We start from the raw sequence: 21806 nt of genomic DNA, 5'->3' as shown, positions 1-21806 counted from the left end.
GCTTGTACAGCTGATGATACCCACCTCAGACCTTTCAGCAGAGATGCTTTTCTTCCTATGTGGTTCCACTGGCAGTTCTACCAGCTCTCCAAAGGGTTTTTGGCATGGTCCCATGCTGGGTACTTGTACAGAAAGCAGGCAGCTGTGGAATGGTGGACAGGCTCCCTGGTTGGGTAATGAAGAGTATGGGGAAGGGAGCGAATGCCAGGCCTCATGCTGGAGGGTGGCACCTGGAGGTCTCAGCACAAGTCTCCGTGGCAAGGGAGCAGCGTGACAGCTGAGTTTGTTATCCACTGCCTGAATTCAAGTTCACAGCCAACTGAAGAATTGCAATAGCTTTTAAGCCTTGCTACAGCACTAAAATGGCAATGATAGTGCATGTAGATAAATGAATTGATGTATATGAAGGGACAGAAGGGAAGACTGGACTTCACTGAACTTCACGGAAAGGATGGGTTGAGCTGACCATGCTTTTAGGTAGGAGGGCATTGGGAAACTGAAGTAATGAGTGTGACTCTTTGCTGGAGCTTGGCAATGATCACCAAAGCAAACTGTGTCCTGAGGTTCTTAAGAAAAGGTTTACAAACAAAAAACATGATCTGCAGTTTGCTGCCTTTGAGTACCTTGTGTGTGTATGTATCTGTATCTAGGATGCCAACTTATAGCCTAGAACAGACCGGGGGGTGCTCAGAGAAGGGGGAGGTGGGTGGAGGGGCTGGCGTCTGCCTGAGGAGCAGACAGGGTTGGGGCTGTTCAGCCTGGCTCCCACATGCCTCCTCCCTGGTTTGGTGAATCTTAAATTCAGGGGGGTGACTACTGATCCCTGCCTCCTGCAGTTACCTTGGTGGGGTAGGAGGCAGTTTTCCACGAGGCACACAGCAGAGCTTTGGATCCCCTTGCACCAGCAGCAGGCACTGCCTGGGGGAGGCTGAGCAAACTCGCGGGGAGTTCACAGGGGTCTGCTGGTTCTCTGGCTTGGGCACCAAACGGTTACCCCGCCATGTGCAACGGTATGTAGCTATACACATGCACTCGCTCTAGCCTGGTTCTTCTCTGGGTACTTGCTTTTGGCTGCTATTTTGGGATGATTATCTGAGTTAGAGGAACATTAATGACCTATTATGTCCTGATTCTCAAGTTTGTTGCGTTGAAGTGAGTTGTAGGCCTTGCTGCCTGCTGTTCACTGGCTCTCTGAAGGGACAGTTTCCTTGCTGCAGACTTGGCAGAGACATTGCAGTGCAGTACAGTGGTTAAAGAGTCTCAGGTTAACGTATGTTGTGCTTGTCCGTTTTAAAATGAGCAGTTAAGTGGCCTGGCTGGTCTGGTATAGGAACAAAAACTTCCTCTAATCCCTGGCATTGGTGAAACAGTTAAAAATCTTGTCAAAGACATTAAGAAATATCATTTGAAAGGTAGCAGCACTGCCTTAGCAGTTAACCGGGACTGTGCCTGGCTTGCACAGCAAGAGGAGCATTAGAATGAATTCAGGTGAAGGACAACTGCAGGCTGGTGGGGCCTGAGAAGACCCAGCCTGCCAAGACTGAAGGGCTTATTGGTGACCTTGTGGGAGGGACAGTCAGTGGTCTCTGTTCCCTTGGAGTGCGCCTCTGGAGTCCTTTTGAGTCAGCAATGCTCTCCTGGACATCGTGTGGGATCAGACTGGCTGTTACTGTGAGAGTGGGATGGGGCTGCATGCGTTGAAGAGCCCCATGGTGCTTGTACAGCAGCAAGCATTGTGCTAGCAACATTCGGGCAGGAGTAATGTGTAAATAAGCAGAGACCCTAGGGATCCTTCCTTGGGGAGGGACAGTCAGTGGTCTCTGAGGCAATGAAATAGCAAGCTGTAAACAAACAAAGCTCTCTTCAGCACTGTCAGGGACTGCAGCAGCTAAATATAGCCCCAGAGGCTTGACTCACTTGGCTTCTGCCTCGCAGATGACTGATTTGGGCTTGCTATAGATTACAAAGGTGAAATTCTTTAAACTGTGTTATGCCAGAGGTCAGTCTAGATGTGCTAACAGTCTCCTCTGGACTCAAAATCCGCATGTCCCCAAGAGCAGGTGCACAGTACTGAACATCCAGGTTGATCTAGCCCAGTTGCTTGCCCTTTCCAACACCAAGAGGATCCTGCTTGTCAGCCTCTCCTGCTCCATGCTGGCAGCAGCAAGCCTCAGTGGAGGCAAATGATGCTCCTGGTATTTCTCCCTGAAGCCTGTGGTGTGTGGGAGGAGGGGTGCAGCAAAGGGGAAATGGTGACCCTTCTGCACCCTGTAATGATAAAAGGAAATGGAGAGTCATGGTCTACTTCGGTATGATGTAGTATATCGTACTACATATGATGTATGAAGTCATGGCCTACTTTAGTCAGGATGGTTCCTGAACACATAGTATTAAGGACACTTCTGTTTCTCAAACAAGGGGAAGCTTCAGAAAGCTAATGTAAGAAATGGTTTGCTTAGTCATGCTGCTTAGACGTTAGTTAAAGTTGCATTATTGTGACAGTCTTGTCTTTTAATGGCTGTGCCATGAGTAATATGTTAGATAGGTTTTATGAACATCAATTCTCTGAGGTGTCTTAATGTTGCTTTTTGAATGAGACTGAGCCCAAGGTCCTGATTGTTTGTGGCTGCTTAATGATTCAGTTGCATATTACTGGAAGAATACACTATGTGCTGGGTTTCAGTGTCATCAGGAAATTATTCATATACAGTCTTGCTCCAGAGTGCTGGTCTAGGTGCTTGTAACAATTAGCAGAAGTGCCATGGACATTTGTATTAACTCTTCCTCCTGTCGAGGCTATCAAAAATGTCTGGAACAGGCTGCAATTTTGCATGCTTTTGTTTTTTAGTATTGACAGAAACATAAAGTAATCACTTCTAAATCTCTCTTAATGGCAATTTAATCACGAGTAGAAGCAGAGCATTTCGCTTTGCAGTTGCAAGATTGTTAAAAGTCTTAGGGTGGATAGCTGATGCATGACTGGAAAGCAGCAAGTCACTGTTGCTGAGCTAAAGACATGTCACTTAAAAGAAATAACTTGAACTCAGTCTCTGTCCCTGTGATAGGGTTAAAAATAAACTCACTGCTTGGCCAGGTGTTTTGAGGTCTGTTTCTCATGCTTAATATAGGGCCCTCTGCAGAGCAGTCTAAAATGGGAATTACATGGTCGTAGATGAAGGAGACAAAAGCAAACCAGTTGTTTGTTTTCCTTCTTCTGCAGGACAGATTCTTCATCCCACATGAACTACGAAAATCCTCCACCATATCCCGGCCCGGGCCCAACTGCCCCGTACCCACCCTATGCACAGCAACCGGGTGGACCTCCTGGCCCGTACCCAGGCTATCCTCCTGGACCTACTGGGCCATACCAGCCAGGCCAGCCAGGTTATCAAGGTTATCCCCAGTATGGATGGCAAAATGCACCTCCGCCTCCAGGACCAGTGTATGCAGACGGGCCTAAAAACACAGGTATGCCTAGCAGCTGTGGTGTGATGTAATCATGACCCTTTCTGGCTTACAAATGCATGAGTACATGTTGATCTTGAAGTAATCTGGTTACCAGTGTCTGGCCCTAATGGGGCTGGGGGAAGTGAAGAGTTGTTTGAAATAGTGATTCTGTTCATAGCCTGTTTCCTGCTTTATCTGCGTCTCTAACAGTTCTCTGGCTGTTGGAAGATACTGCTGAACATCCTTAATGCTGATACCCTCATGGGAATCCTTATGCTGAGGTTGTTATGCATGCTTTTTGCTGGCTTTAGATTTGCCGCAACTCTCATTCTTCCTGTCTTTTGGTTGATAAGTTTCAACCAAAGGCTGCACAGGTAAATCTCATAATATTCAAATGTACAATTCCTGCCAAATTAATGTGCATCACTTTCCATGAGCCCATCGGTATCTGTCCAAATGATCTATTAGTGCATTGGAATCATTCCTGGGCTTTTTGTTTTTATTGAAGCTATTATCGTTCTGTGATAAAAACACAGATTTCTGGGGAAGGGAAGGAGGATGGTGTGACTTATCTTGGCAGCTAGCTGGTCCATCTGTGTGCTGCGTCCCCTCAATATGGTATGCTGGTTTACTCTGGCGCCCATAGCTCTCATGGGGTTTGCTGCAGTGCTTGGTGCAGGCTCAAATTGTCAGAGGAGGGCCAAGAAGATGATTTAGGGACCAGAGCATCTTTATATGAGGAGAAGCTGAGAGAGGTGGGACTGTTCAGCCTGGAGAAGAGAAGGCTTGGGAGGCCAATCCATGTGCATAAAAACGTGATGGGAGGGAATGAAGAGGAGGGAGCTGGACTCTTCTCAGTAGTGTCCAGCGGCAGGACTGGAGGTAAAGAGCACAAACTGAAACACAGGAGGTTCCTTCTGAACACAAGAAGACAATTCTCTACTGTGAGAGTGATCAAGCGCTGGCACAGGGTGCCCAGAGAGGTTGTGGAGTCTCCATCTGTGGAGATACTCAAAACCTGGCTGGACAATGGTCCTGGGCAGCCTGCTCTAGCTGACCCTGCTTGAGCAGGCAGGTTGGACCAGATGATCTCCAGAGGTCCCTTCCAACCTCAACAGCTCTGGAATTCTGGCAAGATTGGGTGTGGTCCCTGCCTCTTTGTTGGAGAGAGGAGGATTTAGCTTGGGGCTTTTTGATAACTCTCTGTCTTGCTGGTAAGGTCATTCGCCTAGAGACCAAGTTCATTCTCATCAGTGTTTCACAGGCTTTGTAAAATCTCTGCTCATACATCATGGGCGTGTACTCACCCTCTCACCCTCAGCATGGGGATTCATGCTGTCATGCCAACTCCAGTGCCTTATTTCACACTTCTTTAGTGATAAAAGATACTTATCCAGGCTGGGAAGCCAGAAGCCATCACGGGTTCTTCTCAAAAACATCCTCTCCACAGTTCAGCCTGTCCACCCATCTATGTCAAGTCTCCTTTGGATCCACCGCAGTACCTGTAGCTGTTCTGGCTGCCTTGGGGTGGCAGAGGGTGTGGCCAGAGCTACCAAAGTGGCTGTTCTGTGGGAAGGAGTGTGGGTAGTGCTTCTGTAGATGTGCTGTCGGGGCACTGTGCTTTAGGTGAGAGCTGCTCTCAGGATGGAAAGGAGGCTCAGGGTTTGTACGTGCTGGGTGTGTCTGGCATGGTCATGGACAGACTAACCTGGGGTGGAAAGAAATGAGACTAACGTACCTCAAATCAAAACCTAAGTCAGTGCTTTACAGCTATGCAAGGCACTAGCACTTTGGGTACTACTGCTGTAAAGACCAGCTGATAAAGTAGGTATCAAAGCTGGCATTGCTTTGAAAATTGGCAGGGCTTGGACAATTCCCCTGAGGCCTTTGCCATTATGCAAAGCTGTCTTTGGCCATTGCACATTAAGGTCTCCACACACTGTTGCTGCCTTAGCTTGGGACAACGTGCACTTGCACTTGGGGCCTGCTCAGGGCTGTGGTCTATACATATACTGCATTTTGAGATAACTGCTTGCTGTGCCCCTCTATCACTTCATGTTACTCTGACTTAGCAGCACAATTTGACAAAGTGTCTTTTCAAAGCCCTCATTTTTTGGGAAGCTGGAACTTGAGAAGTTCCCAGCAAGAGAGGCGTGGTTTTGTTGCTAAACCTACGTCAACACAGCTGCAGTTCTGCAGAAGCAGCACCCTAATGCACAAACCAAAGATCTTCTGGCAAGTCCTGTCTTTGAACTTCCTTCCTGTAGCCATGTGTGGTCTCTGAACCTACCTTGGCAGTCTCCGATTTGCATTGCTTTCTCTGAAGTGGATGTAATGTACAAAAATTTTTATTAATGTGTGTAAAATATCAGGGCTATAACTTTGTGTTTGTCTGCAAAAGCTTTTCCTTTTTCTTTATTCTCCTTCTGTTAAACACCCTTTCTCCCCTTTGCTCACTTTTGGCCAGTCCGTCAAACTGGGACCTGATCTTTGGCCTGTGACACTTTAGCAGAAGTCTTCAGAGAGAGCTTTCAATGAGGCTTTGTTTAATGATCACCTCCAGAAGTCTCTATTATGGAACGGTTGTCCCTGAAAAAGTTCATTTTTTAAGTCTGTTATACTAATGCTGTATGTATGTTGGTGTGGCTGAATCTCTACTACAAAAAACTGACATCTAAATTTAATCAAGTCACTACAGTTTGCCTAGCTGGTCTGGCATGATTTAATGTGGTTTGTCAGTTCCTGTGGTGTTTCCAAGCAGTTATCTGGGAAGAGCTACTGTGTGGATGCTTTCCTTTCAGCACAGATGTTTTGCTCTCCTAGATCACTTTGCTTAATCCAATGAATTACACTACTCCAAGTAATGCATTAGTATTTCTGAACAAACATGTGTCCACACTGAAGACTAAGATATTTGCTATACTTTAAATTTTATGCTTTAAGTTATTTTACTGTGTAGGCAAACTGCAAAGTGGGCTCTTACATTGTGGATCGTAGCTGGTGTGCTAATGTGTGGAAGTAATGATGCATCATATTTTGGTCTTGAGTGGATCATGCAGATGGCAATAATTACTGTTGAGCTCTCAAAATCTGATGGTAAAGTACCATTTCGTGGTGACAGTGTTTTTTAATCTATCAGTCTGTGGCCTGTCTAGAGTAGCAATAGACATAGACTGTCCAGTTGGCCCTCAGAGAAGAAAAAAACTCCTATGGCTCGTTCTCTGTATTAAAAAGAAAACTGCATCTGAGAAGTAACAGGGAAACAGCTTAAACTTAGTACTGGTTTTGTTACCCATGCTGAAGAAGAGCTTGTGAACCACCGAGCCTTGTTTCAAAGACTGCTGTGGAAGGACTCTTCAGGCTGAGCAGCGCTGGTGTGAGTTACACCGCCTGTGCGTGGTGTGCATGCTGCAGCCATGCTTCTCCGTATCCTCAGGAGGCGCAAGCTGTAAGCCCAGACTGGAGAGCTTGGTCCCTCTTGCTGGGGTCATGCTCGGCAAGGTTAGGTAACACCTAGGCTGGAAAGAAAGTTATTACTCTTAAGCGAGCAATGACTCTGCTAGAAATAGGTGAGGGAGGGAAGATGTTGTTATCTTTTTGATACGATGTTGAATAGGGGTACATATATAAAGGCTTGTTGGAGGAAGGTGCTGTCCAGAACAGCACTGAACAAGTATGTTGCACCCTAGAGTGTCTGTGTAGGATTAGTTAGTCACAATGACGGTCTGAGTTGCAGAAACCAGCTTGCAGTTTACGCGTTAAGTCTTAGTGGTGTTGGCCATGTGACTCACATGTATTAACAGCACTGTAGAAGAGGGAGACTGCAGCTGATAAGGGCAGCTGGTGGTCTTTTGTCCATTCTCTCAGAGTGGACGGAGTCCAGCGTGTGCAAGCTTGCACCCCTTCAGATCCACCCTAGCTACCTCAACACTGCTGGGCGTGAAAGGCCTTGAAGCATATGTTTCTTCTCCAGGTGGAGGAGCAGCGAATCAGAGAGGTTAGGTGACTTGCTGAGGTGGCACAGGCGACCTCATGGCCATGGTTTTAGGTTTTTTTGTTTTGCTTTTTTGATAGCTGGCTTTTGGACTTGCACAGGCTACTTACAGCAAAGTCTCAAAAGGAACAACACTTCTTGCATCTTGCATAACTGACTTGGCTGTTGTTCATTAGAAGTAAACAACTTGACCTTTGCCTTTAGAGCTGATAATTTATATGCTGAGCCTGAGGGATGTTATCCTTCAGGGTATCTCATTCAGCTTCCTGGCTCTTGTGACCTGACTGATTTTTGTCTGCATCTTTCCTGATGTAAAAACTGAGGGCTGTCTTCATGTCTGTCCACGTGAAGTCAGTCCAGGCTGAGTTCCTGGAATACCATAGATCTGCCGTGTGATGTCACACAGTGCTTTGGGTAGCTGGAGGGAACTTGACGCACCAGAACAAAGCTGGAAAACACGCAGTGGTAGGTGTGGTGCCTGCGTGGAGCATGGTGTAAGTTGGGCCTTCTTTGGCAGCCGAGGCTTGCTTAGGAGGAAGAAAATACCTCATTCCAGAAAATATCGCATTTCCTCACCAGTATTTTCATTATAGAATAATTTGGTATCAACTGGCATAAGGAAACTACAGTATCTGCTGACTGGTCAGCAGGTACTTCCTTGTCTATGTAAATTAGAAGTGAAATAATTCTGTTGGTAATGGCATGCTTTAAAAAGTGGAATGAACCAAAGTACAAAGTGATATACTAATTTTGAAAGCGCTAGCTGGAGTTAGCAATTTGCCCAGCTTAATTTCTCCCTGCCCCCCCGTGGTTGATACATAACAACGTAATGGATGAGGCTATTCTGTGCTGTGCCAAAGGGAACCAGGCTCTGTCAGCAGCCTTCCTTCCAACCAAAGGGAAACAAAGCTCAGTATTACGTTTGACCTATTGTACGCACAGGGTGGAAATCTCATTTCTGGAAGTTGATTACTTGTAGCAAAGCCAGCTGTGATAAGAGTAATAGTCACGGTGATGCTGCCTGCCTCCTAATGTTTGGCCAGCTGCAAGAATAAACAGGTCACCTAGATACAGTCACTGCCTTCTGCTAGAGGGGAGGATTTTTCTTCTTTACAGGTCTCTCTGTGGAAAGGAGGGGATGCTAATCGCTCTGGTTAGGCTCTCTGGTGCTTCTCAAACCATGTTGAGCTGAGCCTTTCCCAGCAGAAGTTTATTTGGAGGGTAGCATGTAGCAATTCCAGCAGGCAACAACCTCACTTGGCAGTTGTCCTCTTATCTGCTTCTCATACTGTAGTGTGCTTTAAAACCTGGTGTTCTCTCTCCCCAGGACTGCTCTATCATACCTCCCTCTGTCCCTGGCTCATGTCAGCTGACTGCACAAACAGTGGGGGCTGTTTCCTGTCTGACCTCACCTTCACTGCTTCTCACCCCTAAGGAGGGGATCATCTGAGAAAAGGATTTCCAAATTCAGGTCCTGTATCTGAAAACATTCTTCAGACAAACTAGCTAAACAAGGCTAAGGCTGGCTCTGCAGTGCACCAAATTGAATGAGGCTGCTGTCTGGCCAGTCCTCATCAGCTGGGCACTTAGCCTGGGTGAGAAGCAAAGTGTGTAAAGCCTTTTTCCAGCACTGCAAGCGCTGCACAGATTGTGGTACTCAAGCCTTAGGGGGACTGTTCAGGGAGAGTCTTGCTACCCTGGGTGATGACTACTCACTGTGGCATGTTCCCTTTGCTTTAAAACTGTACTTTGACCCTCCTGTCTGTCACCCAGAGCACTCTTGCAAGACTCTTGAAAGACTGTGGTGTGTAAATCCCTCCAAGCCAGGTCTTGTTGAAATCTAGGACTGATGCTGATTTTCAGTGAAAACACTGACTCAAGCTGAGAACTATGCTGTTCTTAGCCCTGCAGTTGACTTGGTGGAAAATGCCTCCTTGCTTTAGCAGTAAATTAAGATTTCACTGATTTAAAAAAAATATTAGAGAAGGTCTCGAATTCTGTAGTTTTGGGAGATGTTTCTGCAACTGTTGTAGTCTAGAAGAAAACCAAAGGGTCTGAAGCCCTGAATTCCTGTATTTCTGAGCTCCAGGGAAGCTGGTTTCTTATACGAGATGCCTCCTGTGCGCCTTCTAACCTGTGTGATGGGGTTTATAGTGCTTTGGAGAGCCGGCCAATGCCTGCTGACATCCTGAAGAGACTTGAGTACTTACTACATAAGATATGCTTTTTTCCTTTAAGGAGTGCCTGTAGCCCTGCTTCCTACAGACACCTCTATACTCCATAAATGCTGATTAGTATCACTTCCACTATCTCAAAGATCTCTGAATCCCATCCCTGTGTCCTCAGGTGAGGAACTCATCTCTTTCCCAGCCCTGAGCTCAGCTGCAAGAAAATCATAACCATCATCATAACCCATGCTTGGAGCACATGCAGTGTGTGAGAGGGGAACAACTTTATCCTTGAGTGAAATACGGCCAGTGCAGCGCTGGCTCTGGGAAGTGCTCGCTTGGCACGCCTACACAGTAATTTCCCTGAACTGTGTTGCCTTTTCAACTCCCTGAAAACTGAAACAGCTCTCTAGGGTGACTGTAATAGTTTCTCAGACTTGCAGGAACTGAAAGTCAGTAATTTTCTTGGCCTGCTGGATATTATGCAGCCATGGAAGAGGGCAGGTCCGATACCAGCGTGGGTAGTTCGATCAGTCACTTCTGCTTGAGTCTAGGCTGAAACTGGGCTAGGTCAGCAGCAGCTGTCTGGTGGCAGAGGGGATTTGCAGGTGAAACTACCCATACTCACTTCCATGATACCTGAGTTTTGCTCAGGTGGCTCTGGCAGTAGAGCTTTTTGTGTTTGGAGCTGGGGATTGTGAAACTTGCTCTGAGCATTCTGCAACTTTGGAACACTTTTTGCTTGGAAGTAGGCTACTGTATTTCCATCTGCCTCTGACTGGTATCTGTTTCAGAAGTGTGCTAAGGTATTTCCTGAAATCTGAATATGGTGTCGCTAGAGACTGTGTGTACAGTGAAGCCTCTGGGCAGGAAGGAGTTGGGGGGCTAGGGAATGTGATGTGTCAGACATGAAGCTGTTAAGCGTGAGCAAATATCTCCAGAGAGGAGAAATAAATGCCTTTCTTGCCAAGAGAGTTGGATCCCATCTGTGCCCAGGCTCTGCCCTGGAGGTCTTGTAGGCAAGGGAGGAGGCCTGGGGCAGAGAGAAGCCTTGTTGGCAGCTTGTATGAAAGTTTCAGTTGAAGTCCTAGGGTCCCTGTTCCCCTGTCATGCAGTCTCTTCTTCTGCACTTGCTGCCTGCATGGGATTTACTCCAGGACATGTGGCTGGCTGGGAGATCAGGGCTGGGTGTTCCTTCTGCAGTGCTGGGTCTGCAGACCAGTGCACACCCCAAAGAGTGGCTCAGAAACACTTGATTTCTAGTCGCTGTCAGCTCTGCATCCCTTGCCTGCCACTAGCACCCTTATGCTGGCTTCCCCTTCTCTGGCCTCCATCCTGAACAGAAAGAATTTCAAAGGACTGGAGTAAGAATGTTTTGAAGGTAGAACCAGATGCGCAGACTGACCACTTAGCAAACTGCTGCAGGCAGCACTTAACCCTGTAAGAAATTGTTATTAAAATGGTGTTGTTCAGTTTTAAGCAAGACTTCTTGCTTGCTGGCTGGGTAAGCGAAAACAAAACTCTTGGTGCAGAAGTGGCTTGTGAAAAAACCCACTTTATTCAGATGTAGGAAAAGGCTTATTTGTACCTTCTGCTACATGCTTCCTCCCAGATGAGAAGACTGTGGTATTAATGAATACTTCTGCTCTGAACAGTTGTTATTCTGGCAAACAGCCATTCAGATACCATAGGAAGAGTTTTTGGTCTGCAGTAGCACTGGTTGGTAAAGCTCTTTTGGTGCTTCCTCTTGCATGCTCCAAGCCTTCCCTAATAGCTTACAGCAGCTAGGAGCATAACTAACTTGTGTGCATGCAGAGTGGGTCTGTGTGCTAGCACACAGCTGAAGACAAAAGAAGTAGTAAACTTCAAGACTTACTGCTCCTAGCCCTCTTGCCTTAGGAAGAGAAAGGACTCCCTGCAGCTGGCTGGTGTTAGGCTGGGCCAAGCCTGGGGGTGTGTGCACCTCGCTTCTCCCTGGACAGTTGACGTCTTGGCTGAGCCTGCCTGCCCCTTGGCTTGCCTGGAGTGGGCTTTTGCTTGCTGTCTGTCTGCCTAGTTGCCATACCTGACATAGCTAGACAAGGGCCAGGGCCTCGGTGAAATGCAGCAAGACTTCTGAGGGGGTTTACAGAGCTTGAGGGTTCTTGGGCGCCGTCACTGCTTGTTCTGCAGGGAGGGTCGCCATTAGGTAAGTCAGTACCTTAACAGTAAAGTCTGTGCCTGGGCCCTGGAACAGGATGGGCTGGTTCTATCATTAAAGCTGGTATCCTTGTACTGTAATCCTTGTAGACCCAGTAAAGCACTGTGTTACGGAGCACTGCATTCTACGGTAATGATTTTAGTTTATACCAAAGCAGGTGAAAAGAACTTCTCATGCCTTTCCCTCATGGAGGTAATGATTAACGTACCAATTAGGTATGAGAAGAAACTAAATGTGTATGCTTAAGATAAAGCAGGCTGTACATGAAATAACAAGGTATTGTAGTATTTGTTTTAAAAACAAAGTGGGAGTTATTTGCACTGGATTGTGCAAGCTGGTACTGTGTGATTACAGGGAGTGCTATCATTTTCAGGGTAAGCATGATTCATTGTGATCTGCGCTCTTTAAGGCTGATTAGAAGATGGGAGGGTCTGCTCAGTGTGCTCACTCTCCCATCCTGTTTTAGGAAAAATAGTGGAAGCATCAAAATTTGAGCCTAAAACTGAGTGCTGTCTAGTGCCTTTGCGAGAAATCACCCTTGGATCTGTTCTCTATCAGACCACCAGTCCCAAAGTGCTAATGGGCTTCTGCTCCCAGTAGCAAGGACCCTGGCATGCCATAGGAGATATTTGGAGTGCCTGACGTTGGACAAAAGAGAGGCGTAAAGCATCTAATGATGTCCCCAGGAAGGCCTGCCGCAGCAAACTGGAGCTTTAGCTTGGAGGCATTCAGGCTTCTGACAAGGGGCGTACAAAGCCAGCAGTTCCTTTAATTTATGTATTTTGGGTTGGGGTTTTGTTGGCAAAGCTATTCCAGTAGAAAACATGATCTCTGATGGAAAACTGCTGGTTGAAGTGAGTTGGGAAGACATTGGGTGGCTTGCATCAGTAATGTGCTATGCAAGGCTTCCATAGAAATTATTTTAAGAGGTTTGAGTAAGGTACTTAGGGCTTTATTATGCTGTCTCTTACGGTGGTGTTTAGAGGAGGCCCTCTGCACTTTAAATAGTGCTAATGCATCACATGGGAATAGTGAATAAAGATGCTACCATGCACTCTTGATTTCCTTGGGCACTTCTGTCACTGTGTTTGTGTTAGTGCCTTGAAGCTGATGTTCAGCTGCAGTGTCCAAAACAAGAGGGCTGGTATAGGATGTCTCCAGCTTAATGAGAGGCTTGGCTCGGAATAGTTTATCTAGCCTTCCTTTGAACTGTTTTTTACCCTATGCGCATTGGTATCTGTAAGTGAATAGTTGACCAAACTTCACCTGTTCTGCTCTTATCCTCTCCTGTATAAGCCCCACATCCAACTGGTTGATGAGGAAAGATTTTTAGCAGTAATGCTGTATGGCTGTGTTTAAAGTTTCTCTGGCAATTTGTCTGGTGACAGTGACAGCTACAACTTCTGAAGCATCGATGAAGGTTCACAGAAAGTAATGATTAAACTGAAACTGTAAGGGAGAGGTGGTTGGTTTTGTTTAGAGTATTGCCCAGATGCTCTCAAAGTCTGAAAACTTTCAGTGGCAACTGCATTTCCTCTCAAACTGCAGCAGCATTTGACACCAGCTCCCGTGAGCTGGCAGTGGCAGAGCGCTGCCCTCTTAAGACTCCTGCTCTCTCTGGGGCAGGAGCTCTGCAGTGGAAGGCAGTGACTTCTCAAATGTGTATTTTAGATGGTGGTCTTTGGGGCTTTCCTTGAACTTGGAAGGGTTTGGTAAACTACTGTAACCCCCTGCGTGGGGAAAACACAGCTTTTTCTCAGGGTTTCTGCAGAAAGGTAGTTGTGCCACAGTGTGCTGCTGGTTTAAATGACTTCCAGGTTTTAGCAGAAGAGAATGAAAGGACATGGTCTCTTTCCAGTGCTGTTTCACTGTTTCTAACAGAAAGGCCCACCCCCTAAACCCATGGTGAGTCCCAGAAAGGTCTTGGCATGGCTGCTTTCCCTCACTGTCCCTTCTCTTGTCCCGGTCCTGCCCTGAATTGTTAGTGGGCAGTTGTGCCTGTGTATCAGCCAGTTCAGTGCAGACCTTTCTAGCAGAAGCTGCCAGCAGCAGTGCTGCACAGGCAGCTGGAGGTGCTGGCTGGCAGGGGAGGAGCGATGCCTGCTGCCGCTGTGTCCCACTTGTGCTGAGAGGCAGCATCCGATGCAGGTCAGCTGAGCAGCTGTGCCGTGATAGTGCCCATCTCCCCCTGCACAGGCCCAAATTTGGAAAAGACATTTTGTTTAGTATTTCAGCAAGTGTTTCAAAACAGCACTTCATACATGCTTTGAACATGCTTTGTCAGTATGTCCTCAACACTCTGCAGTTTAAAACTTCTAATGGATTAATTATAAATACTTCAGGCAAACTTTTCTTTCTTGTATGCCTGCAGTCACAGGCAGCTTGCTATAGATTGCAGAGGGCAGCATGCATTTCAACTCTGCTTTGGGGTGGGGAAGGTTGTACAAACCCATCCTTCAGCAAAGTATGCCATTAAGACTCGATTTCACAGACTTCTTTGCAAGTTGCCAGCTAACCAGCAAAATCCCTTACTGGTTTGTGTGTTACCATGGAGGACTTGTCAATGTTAGCATATCACTTGACAGCTTGTGTCTTCTGCATGCTCAAACATTGCTCCTTGGTAGTTAGCATAGAGCTACCAGAAAGCAGCATTGCTTTAACTCTAGCAGTAAAAGGCAGTGGTGTTATAGCTCTGCCCTGGATGGTGCCTTGGCTGTGGCTACAGATATGGCCACCTTCAACCAGGGTGAAGATGGTCTTGGCTGGGGTGGCTGAAAACAGTAACTGCCCTCCAGCCTGTGGTTGCATTGCAGTGACATGGCCTCCTCCGGTCAGCAGAAGCCTGCCAGAGGCTGGCCAGAGCAGCTGGCTAGCTAGGTGTGCCTGCAGTCGGTGTGAAGTGTCATACCTTGGTGCTCAGAGGAGAGGGTACCCACCCTCCAGCCAGGTGGTGTCAGCCTGAGAGCTCAGTCCATCTCAGCTGCTGCAGCAAGGGAGCTGAGGGTATTTGAGGCACCCCAAAGCAGTCCACCAGATTTGGGAGTGTCACATGCTGCAGAGCTTTTTCTGGGGCAGGGAAGGGTGTCAGGTTCCCCTGGGTTTCACTCAGTCTGAAGGTACAAGGACTTTGCTCTGGAGCAGGTTCTCTGATATGTGTTCTTGCTAGTGTTTTCCAGAGGTCAGAGTCACCCTGTGCCTCCAGACCATCAGGAACCAGTGCTTCCCTAAACATCTTCCCAGACCCCTTCTGCTGTGCAGATGTGAATGGAGCTCAGGGCACTGTGGCCCTTAGTTTTGGGTATGGCAGTGCTCTGGCAGCAGCCATCCAGCTGTCCATGACTCCAAAGCAGGACAGCTTGAATGGCAGCTGGTTAGGAACCAGAACTGCCTCAGGGCTCTAGCACAGGGACCTGGTTTGGAAGCACCCTTGGCCATTCGCTCTGAGGGATGGCAGGAGCTGGTGAGCATCCTCTCCCACCTGAACGTAGGCAGGAGAGCATGGTTGGTACCCCGCTCTGGTAAGCAGCTCTTGGCCATCTCTGCCTGTTGTGTGTGCACTCTGTCCTGCTGCACAACTGCATGTCATCATCTTACACAGGACTCTTGGAGCATTTGGTATGTGTTTTGCCTTCACTCATTGTAACAGGGCCTTCTCAGAGGAAACAAAGGCACCAAAGAGTTAGCTGCTTGTTCCAGAGCTCCTGGATCCACCAGAAAAAAAGAGCCCAAAGTTTTTTCCCAGCCTGAAACACACCAGTGCCTCCTTCAGCCCTTGCAAGTTGAACTTGTTCTGCACAGCTCTGCCCTGCTACTCTCCTTCCTGAACAGCTTGGTCATATGACTGGGGTTGCACAAAGGCATCATGTGGCACCAGGGCTCGTTTCTTGTCACAGCTTGGTGTATTGAGCCAGACAGAAGGGCAGTTCTGTCTGCTGCGGGGGAGAATGCTGCTCAGCCGAGGAGGGTAAACGGATGCAATGTCAGGGTGTCCAGCTGCTCTCAGCACTGCCAGCTGGGGAGGGAAAGCAGAACAGCACGGGCAGCTCTGCTAAGCCAGCTTCTCCCCTGGACAGCAAGGCACAGCTTCCTTCTTTCCCGCTGCTGAGCAGGGGTGACTGCTATAGCCCACTGCTCTGGGGACCTGACCAGCCGCTTGATGACAGCTTGCACTGCACGGGGGTATGCAGGAACGAGCGGACTTGGGCCACCTCACCAGAGAGAACTGGCAGTGAATGGAGAGCTACTGCTATAATGCTGTATAAGGTCAAATGGTCACAAATCCTCATGCTTTTGAATGTGAAGCCTTTGCAAATCTTCCATGCATCTTTCTGAGTGCAAATCTGGGGCAGTGGGCAGGTAGGAGGGAAGGGCCTGACCAAAATCCTGCCTGCCTTGGGACAGATCCCCCCTTTGGATGGGATGGGTCTGTGGTCTACTCTTTCAAAGGGATGAAATAGGCTCTCTTGGATCGCAGGCGGAGGGCAGGGTGCTGAGCTCACAAGCCATTGCCCTTGTTCTGTGCTCCTTGCTGGCGTGGCAGGGCAGGCTGGCCCTGGGCACAGCCCTGCCCTGGCCACAGGCTGTGAGGAGGTGGTCATGCAGCCTCCCCCACCGCTGCAGCACTGCCCAACAGCTTGCAGAGCCCTGGTCTGTGCATGGGAGCCAGGTTTCTGTCAGGTTCTGGTCTGCTCCTGCCTAGAGGTGCGTGCTTTGGCTCTGCAGGTTCAGGCAGGGCCAGCAGCTCCTGGGGGAGGAGAGCATGCAGCACCTTTCCTGCTCCAGCACAGCCTGTCACAGCACTGCGGCATGCTGCCGCCTCTTTCTGGGGCTGTCTGGAGAAGAGATGTGCTTCCACCCTGGCATTCCTGGAGCAAGGGCACCACATGCTGTGACTGAATGCTTACAAGCAGCTGCAAAGCCCTGGAGGGAAGGATGGACAGTGGTGCTTTGCCAGCACCATGCAGTGGCTCCTCTGGAGCTGGGCTGTGCCTGCACAGCAGATGCCTCCTCTGTGTTACTCCCATTGGCAAGAGGGAGGCAGGGGTACAGACTGTATCTGAGGACAGATATTTGGTGGGGGTTTATTTGTGCTGTTCCTCTCTCTGCCGCACACTGATGGTGGCAGGATTTTGGTATCATGTAAGCCAGAGCACATTATCCTCCACCCATTGCTCTTGAGAGAGCTGAAGCAATGAAGGCAGGGGGACGGGACATTTTTCTGAGCACAAAGTAAGCCCATGGGAGGACCAGGCTGATGACATGAGCTGTCTCCTGCCCAGGCCTCTGCCTGTCAACGCCACATGTTCAGCCATTCAACTTAAAGCACTAGCTGCCTGCCTGGGTCATACTCCTGTGTGAGGGCACGTTTCCCACACAGACCATAACAAACAGACCCAAGAAAGCTTTCAGGAAGAAAGGTCACTTGCCTGCCTTCAAACTGCTGCAGGTCTGGGCACGATAGCCCAAGCTCAGTGAGGAGGAACCAAAGGTAAACTGGTCATTTGTCCCAAATGGGCTTCAGGGGCTGGCAGAAAAAGCAGGCAACACACTGGCCTTGGGTAGGAGACCCTGCTAGGAGAGCTCCAGCCGAACCTGTGGCTCCCTCCTGTGCTTTCAGGCAGCTGGCAATGTGCAGTAAATCATAACAGCCTGCTGGGAGCCTCTGGGCAGCCCCCGAGGGGCAGAGCTTAAATGGTTTCTGTCCATGAGGCAATAACCTGAGCATTTGGGGGTGTGATTCAGGCATCCACCCCGTGGCAGGTGAGGTGTCCAAGGATTGCCGCCTCCTAGCCTGGTAAGAGCTGGCAGTGCCTTGGGTTCTGAGCAGGCAGAGCTGGAAGTCCCCTGGCATGCAAGATGGACACAGAGCTGGAGCAAGGACTGATCCCTGCCCTGACTTCCTAGGGGAAGAGGCAGTTATGTGCATGATAGGGCTGGAGCAGTGTCAGAGAACAGCTACTTATTAAAGCCAGGTGACTTAGCAGTGCAGACAACAAGCAGACAAACTGCAAATGCACTTATAACTACAAAAGCTGACATCTCCAGGAAAACTCTGCCCTGGGTGCCTATCCAGCCTCTCCTGCCTGTGGCCCGGGCAGACCTGGCAGCAGGCAGGTTCTTGTCATCTTCTGTGTGCTAAAACTTTGGTTTTTTGATTGTGCATGGAAGTGACCCAACAGCAAGGAACCCACCCTTCTGCTGCTCGCAGAGCCCTCTGGACATGGGCACTGTCAGTGCTCCTTGGCCTCAGCTGTGGAGGCTGCAAGAGAGGGCGGCTCTGAAGGCGATGCATCGCAGCTCTGCCACAGCCTCCTCCTGCTTGCTTTCCTTGCAGTGACCAGGTGACTATAATTGGGTAGGTTGGTCAGCCAGAGGTGGTCCCTGCTGTTTCTGTGGGGCCTGCTGCCTGGGAAGAGCGAGCTCTTCCTACCACTGAGAAGTGCTGGCTGGTGCAAAAGCACCCTCTGCCCAGTGCCCAAAAGGCAGAGTAAGCTTTCTCCAGCCTTGAGGGGCAGGAGGGACACTGCTCTGCCACTGCCCTTAGCTCTTCCCAGGACTTGTCTGTACCCACCTCCCCACAGCCATTCATATGCAGTAGCTGAATCTCAACTTGAGACCAGTTCCTGCCCCTGGGGCCTCACCTCTTTGTCCTGCTGTAGGTGGCAAGGCTCTGCAACAGACTTACCGCAGGACACTGCTGATCACATCAGCAAAGCTGGTGGTGTCTCTGTGAGAATGTATTTAAGAAAGGGCAGAAAATGCCAGAGAGAGAGGAGGGTTGGAGGAGGCGCTCCAGGTATTTCCTGCAACCTGTGGAGGACCACAGAGCAGGTGGATGTTTCCAGAAGGACCTGTGGCCTGTGGAGAGGACCCATGCTGGAGCAGGTTCTCCTGGCAGGGACTCTACATTGGTGCCCAAAGGCTGTACCGTGGTGGAGCTCAGGTCAGCTGGGAGCTCTGCAACAGCCCCCATCAGGACCTGGTCCGGTCCAGAGCAGCTGTTCCCGCTGGCCTCAGCACTGTTTGCTGAGAGCTGTGAGCTGTGTTCTCCATCACCAGGTGCCTAATCATCCCTCTGAAGATTAATGTACCCAGAACACAGATTGCTTCAGGGGCTCTTCCAAGGCTGCAGGGAAACAACCCCAGCCCGCAGGTGTCTCCTCCCTGTTTCCACACAGGTCATACAGCTCACCTCTCCCAGCAGGAGCAGCAGAGAGGAGAGGAGCTGCTGTGCAAGGGCTGCAGGGCTGCAGCCCCCAATCCCTGTCCCCCTGTGCTGTGAGGGGGAGGAGCAGCAGTGCCAGGCCTGGAGGGGTACCGGCTTCAGCCAGGCCACCTGTGGGCCCTCTGCTCCAGGGACCTCAAGCTGGCTGGGGGCCTCCAGAGGGCAGGGGCAGGCAGGGAGGCTTAGGTGCCAGCACTCCCGGGAGGGCAGCTTACTTGGAGCTAATGCCTTCCAGGCTAAGCCTGTTTTCTTGCTCAATAACTGTGTGCAACGTAATAGAAGTCTGGTCCTGGCTGACCTGCACTGGCTGCTTGTGTTGAGATCATAATGTTGCGCAGCCCCAGCAGCCTGGGCCTGGCTGCAGAAAGAAGTGCTTCCTCCAGGGACCCTTCCCATCGGAGGAGTGCTGCAGTGATGGGAGGGGGCAGCGGGTCTTCACAGGGTGCTGCTGCAGTGATAAAATCGTGGCCCAAGGGGCTGTAGCACCCAGTATGGGAGCTTGGCACCTCCCGTCCTGCGAGTGCTCGCCTGTGCACCAGCTTGTCTCCAGCAAGTGTGGGCTGCCCAAAGCAAACGCTGGGGTGCCGGAGCTGGCTGTGCCACGGGCGGCAGATGTGGTTGGCTGCTGCGGGTGTTGTTGTGCTATGCTGTGACTGACAACACTCTTCTGTCCCTGCAGTGTACGTGGTGGAGGAGCGGCGAAGGGATGACACGGGCGAGAGCGCCTGCCTGACAGCGTGCTGGACTGCGCTCTGCTGCTGCTGCCTCTGGGACATGCTGACCTGACTCCACTGCAGCTGCCTCCCGTACCTCTCACTGAGTGCTCTGCAGGCTCCCCACTCCTGTCCTGACTTCTTTCTGTTACTGTAATCAACGCTCTGCTTTGCACAGCCAAGAGTTCCCGTCTGTCAGTCCTAGCGCCTTGTTGGGGTGGGGGGTGCACTCCTTTATTTTAGTAAAGGAAAAATCCCTTTTTAACATTTCTAAGACTTTTGTTGTAACTTTGAAGAATGTGCTAATGGAATATTTCAGCCAAAGGCATTCTGATGAAATGTATGTTTATCAGTTGAAATTTTCCTAGTCCTAGAAATGAAGATGTATGCAATAATTAAAGCCAACAGTTGATTTCCTTCACTAGGTCCAGACTATTTCAATAAATCTGTCACATAGAGGGTGTGCTTCCCCCATTGCTGTCTGTTCTCAGCCTCCTGCATGCGCTGACTCTGCAGCAGCAATGATGGACTCGGCTGCACGCAGCTTTGTGGCAGAAGTTCGTGCCTTGACCCCTCACTGGGGCAGTCTGGCCGTGGTGTTACCAGCATCTGGGGGATTTTCTGCAGCAACCTGTTGCATAAGCTGTGAGAGAGCAGTAAAACCAGCTGGGGTGGGAAGGGTGGAGTGCCTGTGTCTGACACCACCAACCCTCTCACCTGGCACAGGGTAGCTCGGTTGGGTTTTCATCCCTCTGCTTACTCAGGGCTGGATGTGCAGGTCTCCTTCAGGGACTGGGGGCCTGTCCAGCCACTCCTGGCATGGCAGAGAGCTGGGGGAAGCACATGCTAAGCTCCTGCATGTGTGTGCCAGCAGCTCTTGGGGAAGGACTGATCCCACTTGGGTTTTGAGCAGTGATTCGTCATCCCCCTGCTGCAGAGTATAGGCTGACGGAGAGTAAATTAATGGGTAAGAAGAAACAAGGCCATTGATTAATTTAGTGCTGAGGATTTATAGCTGAAGCTGTTTCATGGCATGCCTGGCCAGAAGAGGGATAAAAAGCTTTCATCTGCCAAAAAGTGGGGAATCCTGCTGCTGGTCACCATGGGGGATAGTTCCCACCCAGCTGCCCACTGCCCAGGTTCGCTGCTGTTCTACCTGTCTCGGGAGTGAAAATGGATCCCAGTGGACTGACACACATTGGCTTTGCTTTGTATTGCCTGAAGGTCACCTAGTGATCTTGTACACTTTTGCAGCACGGCTTCAATGGGCACTGCGCTCGCTGTCCCTCAGTTTGTGTATCCTGCATCCAGCCTCCCTGGGACTTGGCAGCAGGTGCCAGGAGAGCAAAGGGTAGTCCAAGCTGAGCTAAATGAGGATTGTGCTTGTCTGGACCCTAAGGCACTTGCTGTGCTGCAGCTGAGGCAGCAGCTCTGCTCCCCTGCTGGTGCATGGGCCTGGGTCCGGCATCCAGGCCTGAGGGAACTCATGTAGGGACAGGGCTTAGCTACAAACTGCAGAGCAGGGTCACAGCTGCCATGCCACAAGGCTCGCTCAGGCCTTGCAAGGCACCTCACTGGGTTCCTCCTTGGTTTTTTGCCTGGGAGTTCCCCTTGACCGGGTGCCTGCCACCTCTGGCACAGCCCAGGCACTCTGCACACCTCCATTTGTGTCTTAGAAATGCAGCTTTGGGGCTCTGATGTGGGGCAAGACAATTTGGTTTGGGTTCATGAGGGCACCTGGCAGGGCCTGTCCCCAGGAGTCGCCAAGCCCCTTGTTTGGGGGTTGACCTCCTGCAGGCTGCAGCCCTAAGCTCTGTTCTGCTGGGCTCCTGGGGGCTCCCTACTCCAGCAATGGTTGTTGTCACCTCCCTGGCAGCTCAGCAGCTGTTGGGGCTCAGAAGGTGGTCCCTGGCTCACCCCACCTTGGCTGGGGGGAGTAAAAGTGGAGTGTTCAGCAGCCCTGTGCCCATGCCCCTGCCTGCCCAGCTGCCCCCTCTCCCTCCAGCCCCTCGTCCTGGCACAGTAGTCAGCCCACCTAGCCTAGCCTCAGCTGCTCCCC

The 21806-nt window shown here is 49.9% G+C and overlaps 1 protein-coding gene across 3 annotated transcripts in view; it reads left to right on the top strand.

The window, feature by feature from the left end:
• CYSTM1 (cysteine rich transmembrane module containing 1) overlaps positions 1–20168 on the top strand; it is a 31215-nt gene extending 11047 nt beyond the window's left edge. For all 3 annotated transcript variants that reach the window (XM_064458757.1, XM_064458758.1, XM_064458759.1), the window contains 2 exons: positions 3221–3468; positions 19714–20168. In XM_064458757.1, coding sequence (XP_064314827.1) covers positions 3240–3468; positions 19714–19820 — 336 coding nt within the window. In that variant the 5' untranslated portion in view covers positions 3221–3239 and the 3' untranslated portion in view covers positions 19821–20168. The remainder of the gene's footprint in view (positions 1–3220; positions 3469–19713) is intronic.
• Positions 20169–21806: the final 1638 nt, after the last annotated feature.

Source organism: Phalacrocorax carbo, chromosome 8 (genome assembly GCF_963921805.1).
Source record: "Phalacrocorax carbo chromosome 8, bPhaCar2.1, whole genome shotgun sequence".
Classification (NCBI taxonomy): Eukaryota; Metazoa; Chordata; class Aves; order Suliformes; family Phalacrocoracidae; genus Phalacrocorax; species Phalacrocorax carbo.
This window is presented reverse-complemented; position numbering and strand designations above follow the sequence as displayed.